This window comes from Octopus bimaculoides, chromosome 10, assembly GCF_001194135.2.
Source record: "Octopus bimaculoides isolate UCB-OBI-ISO-001 chromosome 10, ASM119413v2, whole genome shotgun sequence".
NCBI lineage: Eukaryota > Metazoa > Mollusca > Cephalopoda > Octopoda > Octopodidae > Octopus > Octopus bimaculoides.
This window is the reverse complement of record NC_068990.1, coordinates 31774747-31785981: the sequence shown is the minus strand read 5'-3', so window position 1 is coordinate 31785981 and position 11235 is coordinate 31774747. Positions and strand designations below refer to the sequence as shown.

The 11235-nt window shown below is 36.1% G+C and overlaps 1 protein-coding gene across 1 annotated transcript in view; it reads right to left on the bottom strand.

Annotated features, from left to right (window-relative positions):
- Positions 1-6903: 6903 nt before the first annotated feature.
- LOC106881054 (uncharacterized) overlaps positions 6904-11235 on the bottom strand; it is an 11519-nt gene continuing 7187 nt past the window's right edge. The window contains exons 3-4 of the mRNA XM_014931261.2: positions 9754-9991; positions 6904-8007 (exon numbers count right to left, since the gene is read on the bottom strand). Coding sequence (XP_014786747.1) covers positions 7900-8007; positions 9754-9991 — 346 coding nt within the window. The 3' untranslated portion in view covers positions 6904-7899. The remainder of the gene's footprint in view (positions 8008-9753; positions 9992-11235) is intronic.

Below are 11235 nucleotides of genomic sequence, written 5' to 3'. Positions count from 1 at the left end.
TATTTATATATGCTCCACAGGGGAAAACAAGGAACATAGTTTACAACGAGGTGTTATAATCACAACAGCAAGAAAGTATGTACATGATCTCCTTCTTTTACGAAACTTCATTGACTTTCATATATTTATATTGATATACATATATATACGTGTGTGTATATACATCTCTATATATAAAGATGATGCGTAGTCTAGACGGCGTTTTTAGATTTCATTATTCTCTTTAACCCGGGCAACGCCGGGTATTTCTGCTAGTTTACAATAAAAACAAGAAACCAGATACCTGTGCGATCAATATAATCGAATATCGTCAAGTGTTTTAAATTGATCGATTTCCAGCAATAAAAAAATTTACCAACTATAATGCGTTCATGTGAGCTGGGGGTCCTCACCCTTTCTAATATTTTTATGTCGACAGTATTAAATAAGAAACTAGACTATTGGCGTTAACGTTCCCAGAAGAACCTGATTATGTTTATAGAGTTAAACGAAACGAGTTAATAAAGAAACTGTATGATGTGCATAAAAATGCCTGCACTAACTATGAATTAATGTATTTTTTTTAACTAGTTACTTATTGTGCCTGCTAGTTTGATTTTACAGACCAAATTCTAAATTTTCCGATGAAGTTGCAAAAACTGAAGATTTCCTTGAAGGATTTTTTCATGACCATTCAAGGTTGTTCAGATTCTATAGACAAGTTAGCCGCCAAAATCTTTTAAATTTTAAATGATATCTGAAAAAGTGTTCTAGACTAAGCACTATTGATTATACCTTGCTGGTTAGCCGTGGAAGGTCAAGATGAGTTTTTGCCATGTCCAGTCCAAGAATGGATTGGATTCTACTGGTTACAGAGGTTTCATTTTTACTCCCGGACCTATTTTCATTTACTAGATTTCACATCGCATGCAAGTAGAGGATGTGTTTTTAGAAAAATCACGAGGAAGTACTTCAGTTCAAGATGTTCCTCTTGTTTCTACTAGAGATTTATTTCAATCAGCTAGTGAATCGAAAGGATCGTGACGCCATTGAAGAGGACGCTGATTTAGAAAGCACAAACAGGATGGGTACACTATAATTAACGATGATTAATATTACAAATATTTACAAAATTTTATTAGGTGTTGATGTTACTGCTTCAGCTAATGTTTCTCCTTCACATTTATCTTTTTGTCCTTGTAAAACTTTCAGTGGCACTTATGATTATCATGCGAAACATGTTCGCTGGATGAATATTATATATCGCACCACCATGTTTTTTGCTCTTCCACCTTCTTTTCCTTTATAAATGATGTTATCTACATTGATATATTTTGATTTGTGCCTCGCTGAATTACACAAAGCCATAAATATCCTCTACTCTTTTTGTATATGCACCTAAGTCTATGTGTATGCACCTAGTTACACATAAGTTTATGTATATGCATAAGTCTATGTGTATGCATCTAAGTATATGCATCTAGTTACTGCTGTGGAGATAACTTCTATAAAGGCAGAAACATGTGTCACAGATGTCCTCTTGTCTCTAGACAAAACACTAACTCTTCTTTAATAACATGTCAATTTTGGACAATAGATCATCTCTTATTTCATTCTAGGTCGGTTGTAGTTATCACAAGGCTTGTGTATATCTTGCTCACGAAACAAACAAAATTTCACTTAAAATGGAAACAAAAATGGATTATATGGAAATATCATTTCATACGCTCTCTTTTTCTCTCTCTCTTAAGAAAAAGACCTCTCATAATAATAAATATACATATATATAAAACCTGAGCAGTTCTCTCCTCTTAAAGGGAAACTTCATCCTATCTTTTATTTCTTAGTAAACTCTTCTTCACCCCCTCTCTTTTTCCGAAAGCAACTGTAGGTGGCAGCACCAACAGTTACTAGTTAAGTTTCCTAAAGAAAACTTCTATAATTCAATATATATATTCAATATTTATTGCAAGCGGGAGATAACTCATGTCACCCTAGCTTCAAAACCACCAGGCTACGTGGTTTCGATATGTACTGCATCTCCTCGGTGATGGGTATTCGTTACCTGGCATGGAAAACCAGCTGGAGGAGATGTCTTCCTGGAGTTAAATGGCAGTATCATCGTCTCTTAGAAGACAGCCACATTAAAGTGGCCATAAGCAACACTTTTTTGTTCGTATACTGCTTCTATCTCGAATAGATTTTCTAACTAGTCTTCTAGTTACAAAATCTATGATTGTACCACACCGTGTTTCCTATATATTGCAAGCAAAGTAAACTACTGCCAGGTTTGTCACTTTATGGCGCGAAGTTGGTCTACGATTGATTTTGTAGCCGTTGATCTTCCCTGAGTGTATCCTTGAACGGTTGGGTGGTCTGGTATCGTTGTTAGGAGTTTATCCAATGTTTTTCTCATCTTTCAGTAGACGTCCCTTTTATATTTCTGATTTCTTTAAGTAGGCAGTCGAACAATTCAGGACCCTTAATAACAGATTAGTAAAAATAGAGTGTTTTTGTTTGTGATTTCGAAGGTGGTATATTTGCAAGCTGACTATCTATCAGCTCGTGTTTTGAAACCCTATCTAATGCCGCACTTTGGAACAAGCCCGTCCAGGATTTTCCATACATATATGATAGTGTCTCTGTCTCAATCTGTCTGTTTGTCTGTCTATCTCTGTCTGTCTGTCCGTTTCTCTTTCTCTCTCTCTCTCTCTCTCTCTCTCTCTCTCTCTCTCTCTCTCTCTCTCTCTCTCTCTCTCTCTCTCTTTTTCCAGCTTTTAAAAGGGTAGAGACGCAGAGCACTCTGACGTTCCCGGTCATTATTAAGGCCTTTAACCGAAGTTATTTTACTGGCAAATGTACTTTGTAACCCTTCAATTTCTTGTATGAAACCAGATGAGTTGGAGACCAGAACTGTGAGCAGTAATTTAATCTTCTCAGAACAAAGGTTTTCCATAGAGTCAACATAACTATCAGTTCTCTTGTCACGAAGGCTCGTAGGATACATCAAAGAAGCTGGAGGTCTCCACTGCCAGAAGCACGGCAAAAAATCTGTCAGATAGCGGCCCTGAGTTTCTGGGAAAGTCTGGACCAGCACTGTGAATTTAGTGCTGGCTTTTAATGGTCGAGTCACTGGAAGGGACAATCACGCTTCAGACATAATCTCTTGCGGAACATTTTAGGGTTCCGGATTACACTTGTAGAAGCTATTAAGTTTGATTTAGTATTTGGTGGTGGTGGTGGTGATATTGTGAGATGTGTGATTTGGCGTTGGCTGGGGTTGCTTGTATGAACTATTCGTCTTGTTACTGGTAAATAGGTGAAGTTGTAGTCACTGTATATGCATAATGTCTCGCGTTGAGAATAGCGGTGTACTTTTAGGTTGCGTTTACTTTATTTACGATTGGCAGATTTATCATGGAGCTGCGAGGTATACATTCAGATTGAGGTGGATAGTGGGAAAGGAACGGTTCTTCACTAATTGGAGTAATAGTAGTAGCGGTAATGAATTAATTTAAACACGATTTTGTTATGTTTGAGTTTGCTCTGTACGGTTTCCCCAATCAGTTATTGAACAGTTGGAGTGTTCTTTTAGAAATATTATTTTGTCATGAAACGTTTATGTTTTCAGTTTGGAAAAGACAAAACCATGCATTTAATATGATATAATATTATTAATAATAATGATATGCATACATAGGTTCCTTTTCAAAGATATGGAGGGTGAATTTTGACGTATGGATGCAGTCAGAATGCCTACTGTGTCCCTTCATGCTGGCCACGGCTTCGTGGTCTCCGTTGCAACTATCCATGTCACGTCTTACAGCCTTTATAGCGAAGTGTTCTCAGAGCATTGATATTAGTATTTTGATACTCAGTACGTATCATCGTGATACAGGTAACTCTTTTCCAATTCTCAGAAGACTTCCAGTCCTCCATATCAGCTAAGTTTTTCTCAACTACAACCTTCGCTCGAACACCCTGTATATCTAAGACAATTATATCTATAATCATAGTTCCTTAACTGTAACTAAAATGCCTGCTTCATAATTCATAAAGTCCCAGCTTCGATCCTACTTCGAGAAAATCTGGACGAGCGTCTTTTGCCATAGCCTACAGTTGACTCAAACCTTGTGAGGGAATTTATATTGATGTAAGCGTCATAGAAGTCCGTCGGATAAACCACACCTGTGATTTAAAGGTTCAAACTTGTCCCAATGTGTTGCGTTGGTTGTACCTGATACACGTTAATTTGATAAACATGTAGTTCACTTGACTGAATATCAGAATTCTGATAATCGAAATTACTTTAAAATCACTTCCACAAGATTTTTACGTACTTATTTTTCAATTTTACGGTTATATCTGGATCTTTTGTTAGCATTCCGAGTACAACCGGGACAACATTTTCGTGGCGGTGTTTCTAATCAAATCAACGTGAGAACCTCAACGTAGTCACCCAACCTGCTATAAATAGCAACTATACCTAACTTAGATCACACTACTATCTTTAAAACAAAGACGACAGAATTGATAATGTAGTCCTGAAAAATTAGAAACGAGATAATCATGTGTGGAATGCTTTTGATCATGGATCTGCTCAATCAGGGTTGACCTGGGGCTAAACAAAAACAAGAACTTTGATATTTTCTGACATTCTATCATGCTGTTGAGAATATTTTCTAAGAGCTGGTGGAGTTTCAGGATTTTGAGGCCTCTTTCTGATTTGGTATGTTAAACATTGAACAAATTGTTCCAAGAGATTACTTTTCGTTTTCCTTTTCCACCCCCATGATTCTTTTGTCTACTTTCTATTCGATATTTCTATTCAAATAATTCATTTCTATTCTTTTACCCAATGAGTTTTCTTAAATTACACTTTTATTTTACAATCAGTTATCTGTGGCTCTTTTATAAACATCATTATAATTCTCGTAAAATCTGCCTGTCTATCCATAACATAACTTCAGGGCTGGTGCCCAATCCTCCCTTCTCTTTTTCTCTCTCAATTTGTCCGTCATGTCATCATATAGATGACATGGAGGCATCTGTGTATGTTGGAGGCATTATATCCAAACCAATAAAAGTAGAGAATTGTGTTAAACAGGGAGACACGGTTGCACCAACTTTGTTTTCCATTTCTATTGTTCTTATTGACGCCTTCAAAAGCTGTAACCGAGGTCTGTATGTACGCTATCGCAGCACAGGCAAGCTTTTCAACATACGCTTCTTTGCTACTAAATCGAATGTCCTAACTATTGCTTGCAATCTCTTCTACGCCGATAACTACGACCTGGTCTCGTACACTACCACAGTTATACAGTGATTCATGGACAAGTTGTCCCCGTCATGCACAACCTTTGGTCTGACTATCAGTTTGGATAAAATAATTGTCATGTTTCAACCAGCACTTGGTACAGCCTATGCGAAGCTGAAGGTTGTTGACAACTTCATCTATCTCGGTAGCACGATAAACCATCAATGTTCCCTCGACGATGAAATAACTCCCCGACTTAAGGAAGCCACTGGCGCCTTTTCTGTTCTTCAAGACCACGTATCAGAAAAGCCTGGAAAAGAAAACGAAGATAGATGTCTGAAATGCCTTTGTTCTCGCAAGCCTTCTTTACTCTTGCAAAACTCGAGTGGTTTACAGGAAACATTTAGATCTACTGGAGCGCTTCCACCTGTGCTTCCTGAGATCGATCTTGAGCATTCACTGGACCTTACATGTTCCAGACACAGAGGTACTGGAAGAAGTTGATACACTCAGCATAGAAACTCATACACATAAGCACCGCCTTCGCTGGGCAGGACATCTGATACGGTTGGACGATAGTCGTATCTCCAAGCAGATGCTTTTACAAAGAGCTGACTGAAGGAAAGAAGCCTTAGCAAAAACCTAAAAAGCGTTTCAAGGACTGCGTCAAAGACTCGCTGTTGCAATTCGATTTCGACCTTCACAACTGGGAACTACAGGTTGCCGACAAAAACAAGTGGAAGAAACAAATATACGAAGGATGAGAGAGAGAGAAGGAGAAAGAGAAGGGAGACACTTTCAGGAACACTGGGCGAAGAAGATGGATGAACGGATGGCAACAGCTCGTTATCTATCTTACAATCACGAGAGAAAATATTGTTTATCTATGTGAATTTCTTTACATTGTTAAGTTGGTGTCTCTTTTGAGAAATATGCGTCATGCTAATTGTTTCATTTTCCTCTTTGGTTTAGGTGCCATGCGAGCAGGCAGAGACACCTTCTGGAGAGCAGGAGCGCATGCCAGAGAGAGAGAGAGAGAGAGAGAGAGAGAGAGAGAGAGAGAGAGAGAGAGAGAGAGAGAGAGAGAGAGAACTGCACCAGTTGGTATTAATTTAAATTGAGTATACTAGACCAACGGGAAATGAAGTACTTTACTCAAGGACATAAGGCGCGGCTCGGTCCAGGAAGGAATTGAAGCCCGGTATTATGCTCGTGATTACTAGACTACGCGTCGACACTGTGTGTGTGTGTGTGTGTGTGTGTACACATATGTAAACTTTTAGGCGTGTATGTGCGTGAGGTAAGGATTAAGAGACAGGCGATTTCTTGAAGAGAGAGCAGGATCTTTATAAACTTGAACTATTTCAGAAAATAATATCGAAGAAATCGCCTTTTGATAAGTTTGAATCCTTGGGAATAGTTGGAATAATATCGACAATGAATACTTGACTTGAGTATTTTTTTATGTAATGCTGTATAAAGAAAGTACGATATCTCCATTTATCATTACAACCTATCTGTTGGGGTTTGCATGATTCATTCCGTGTATACTGGCTTTTGAGTAATTTCAGTAGAAGTTGAAACACGAAACATTGAAAAGTGAAATAAAATACCTAAATACAGAGCCTCCACTGAAAATTATAAACTATAATTAGAGCTATAGCAAAAACATTTCTTTCAGATTTAATTCAAAGTAAATGCAAAACCGAAAGTTATCGCAATTTTTGTCTCAGCTGAAAAGCTGTCCAACTCTGGGGATTGTCTCTCATTAAAATCAATAAATAAACAACCATGTTCCTTCTTTTAAAATTGCCATTTAATTCGTTATTTGGATTGAAACGAAAATTTCTCCATTATGTCTCTGGCTTCGTTTAGAATTTCACTTTCATATGTATTTACCACATGCATTAATTCATTAAATTAAAATTTTCAATTAGAACTAAATCTTTTACGTTGTTTTATGATCAATGTTTTCAATGTCCTGAATTTCTTGAAAATATCATCTGTTTTAAGTTTAACTACTTCCACTTTATATCGCTAAAAATAATCAATAAGATTATTCATTCCATACATAAATGATGTTTTATTCTCTTAAGCTTTATATCAGGAATACATTATTTTTCAACATTCGTTAATGATGTTTAAACAGAATGCTTGTAAGATGGTATATCAATTTATTTTATGGAAATTTATGTTATTACATAAAGTTACGAATGCATTATAATTACCAAACAATATTTTTGACGCATTTACATTTTTTAAATATATTTCTTATTTTCTTGCAAGGAATGCATTATAACAATATTGTATGTTAGAAACTGCTTTTATACAAGTCGGAACATTCTGTCAGAAAATAAGCAGAAAGTAAGCGTGGTCGTTAAACAGGGTGAAAGCCAACTTTCAAATCCATTTCTTTTCTCCGGTTGTTATTGTCTTTCAATACTGGATTTAAAATATTGCTTCTTCTCGCCGAAGATATTCTCCAGCATTTTAATATGTTAAATATGAAATTGAACCAAATAAATAGCAATATTAGTTGTTAATGTCGACAGGCAAATGAAAAAAAATTCAACTGAAATAATCACTGTTATAAGTTACTTCATATTTTCAAAGTGTTTACTAATGTAAGTTCTGGACAGAATAGTTTATATTCTTTAAGTATTTTAATACTTAAGTGCAGATTTTACTGTATAAATATGGTGTAAAACTCCGTCTTTAGTTCGGTACGACTTCTGGACAATAGGGTCTGCAGGGGCTGGAGCTCTTTTTATCTATGGAAAAATAGAGAGTAAATGCGATTTCTTTGAAATCATTTATATAATACACAAAAAAGTGAGATTCAAAGTAAATAGATTCCCATTCATGAAAAACTTTAATACATATTTAATCATACATATGTTTGCATAGGCAAACACTCACACATGTATGCATGTATGTATGTATGTATGTATGTATGTATGTATGTATGCATATATGTATGCATATATACATGCGTACATACATATATACATATATAAATTCATTATCATGAATGTTTGTATTTTAACACAACTCTTTATTGTAAACTAATTCCTCTAGCTTCAAGTGCCAGAGAATGAACGTAAGCTTAGAGGAAGCTATTCTATCCAAACAGTCAGTCAAATTTCTATCCCAGTATCAGAATTGATAGCTTTATGTTTTTAAGGCGTTTGATACAGTTATTTAAACGTTGTCTGTAATGATTACTACCACCAGTATTTGTATTTAATTCACCATAAAACGCAGATTAAGAAGGGTTTCCACTCAACGAATTTTTGTTAAGTGAAGAATTTCTGCATTAAAAGCTTATCTCGTCCTTGGATACCGAGGACAGCGCTCATGTGTTTGATAAATTCGATTTGATGATATAATACATTCATTTCGCTAGAGTACAATTAATAGCTCAGTGTGACAAATCAAAGGTTCATCTCTTTGAAATATTCCACGAAGTGGACATCTAGACATTTAAGTAACTTGATAGTTCAAAATACAGCTTTAACTAAAATAGCAGAATATACAGATAACAAATGAAAAGCAGACCCTTTATCAGCAACAAACAATCAATCCATCAGAAAAAAAAAAAAATTACTCTCTGATAAGGCAGAAAAATAAAAGCAAATCCTTACGCAAACCCATGAAGAAATACAAGATGTGATCACAGGGATACCAACGAATACGAATATACTATCAAACCTATTTGTAACAGTTCTTACCTGAAGATCGCAGTGATTTGAAACTCAAATCGCGAGATAACATTCAGTTCAGTAAAACCTTATATTCTATACAACATATTGAGTGCTCTTCTCTCATTCATTCAATCCAGCTTAACGTTCGCGCGCGCGCGCGTATTTTCGAACAAGAACAAAATGCACTCCATGTATATTATAGACTATAATTGTCAGATATACTCGGCAAATGTCCTCCATGTAATTGCTACAAACATGTTTAAGAAGCCACATGTATTGTTGCATTAAAGAAAACTAAAGGAATGGAAGAGAAGAACTTTAGCAAGTTCTTGGACGTTTCGTAAATGGAATTACCAATACTATGTGTCAGTAGCAGTGCCCGATCTAACATTAGAAATTCATGACTGAGCTTCGAAATACCATACAGAACTGGACTATCTTTCAAAATATTATTGTTAATAGTTACAGTTATATTGTTTCATCATCCTAACACCGTTTGGATATAACTCTGGACGCTTCGCAGATAATCAATTACTTATTAAAAGAATAATTACTATAATTACTAAAATGCGATTATAATAGTGAAAGTCTGCATTGACGTGATGTATCGAGGTGTATTATAAGAAAATGCAAAAATCATGTTCCGATACAGAGTACTTTCAACGGTAAATGAATAGTAGTACCATATAAAAGGGCAAATTTCAACAGAAGATGGAACATTTAGGTATCTTTTTTTGCAAAAATTAAACGACATTAAAACCAATTTGTGATGAATAAAGTGATGAAAAAATAACTTATTTAAAATTAACTTACTTCCCAGTCTCCATCGTAAAAACCGTAAGAAGGTGCATGATAATATATTTCAGGGCATCTTAGTGTTGAATAACTATCGTAAACTGGGCGCCTCGGTTTTGCCTCATAAGTAGTATCAATTGGTCTGTATGCTCTTTCAAGACGTCTTTTGTATCTATATATTTCTTTGCTTAAGTCAGATATTTCATCAAATAATTTTGCATTCTTCATTCTGCTTTTGTTCAGTGAACTCTGCATCCTAAATGAAAAAAAAAAAAAAGAGGTAATATCTTTTAAAGAGATGGAGTTGGGGCACAACCTACAATGTCTTTCATTCCGATGGTGTGTCGGCTTGCATTTTCAGAGACAATGTTAATTGTTATATTCGATTTTCCCCCCACTACTTCAGTTTCAAAACTGAGCTACAGCTAAACTGGATAAAAACCTTAGGACGTACTCAAAACATATTTCTTGTATGGATCAAGCGTTGCAAGAAGACGAGTGGCTTAGTGTATTCGACCCATGATTGAAAGGTCGTGAGTTCGACTCCTAGCGGTGCGTTGTTTGTGTCTTTGGGCAAGACACTTTATTTCGCGTTGCTCCACCCCACTCAACTGGCAAAAATAAGTTGTATCTGTATTTCAATGGGCCAGCCTTGACATTCAGTGTGTCCCCTTGAGAACTCTGTTAAGTGCTGAACCACTTGCGCGTTAATTTCACGAGCAGGCTGTTCCGTTAATCGAATCAACTGGAACACTCAATGTCGTAACCAATGAATACTCCAGTATGTAGGAAATGAATTCAGGAGTTTAATGAGAAGCTCCTCCCAAAAGCATTTTGTCCAATGTGCTAACGATTCTACTAGTTCGCCGTCTTAATAAATGTACCTCTATGAAAATCAGTGCCAGCTACACTTAGCATTCTTCATTAGTTGTAAGTTAATGTCGTTTTCTGTTGAACAACGAAGTAGACACTCATGATGAACCAGCAATAACCAGGCGAAACCAATTAAGTGATGCTTTGGATCGTCCTGTAGAAGCTTATTTGGTTTACCACCAGCTCTCTTTATGAAGCATGGTCAATTGTATGCTGATTGAAAGTATACATGTAAACTTATTCAGAATCTATCTGCAAACACGTTATCTCCATATTCCGGTGAATTGTTGATTTCTTGAGATTATAACCGCTTCTCATTCGGAGTCGGTTGCAGTTATCGCTAGGTGTTTGTTCATCTTCTCTCGAAACGAAGATAACTTCAGTATCACAATAAATCAATAATTTATCTTATATGGCAATTAGTACAACTTCATCTTTATCGTTTCACATTCATTTCACTGGCCATTCTGAGTTATTTCTCTTGACTCATTTTCGTTGTACTAACATAATACATACATACATATGCACACGCGCGCATACACGTACATGCACACGCACACACATGCATACATACACACACGCGCGCGCACATACTACTCTCTCTCTCTCTCTCTCTCTCTCTCTCTC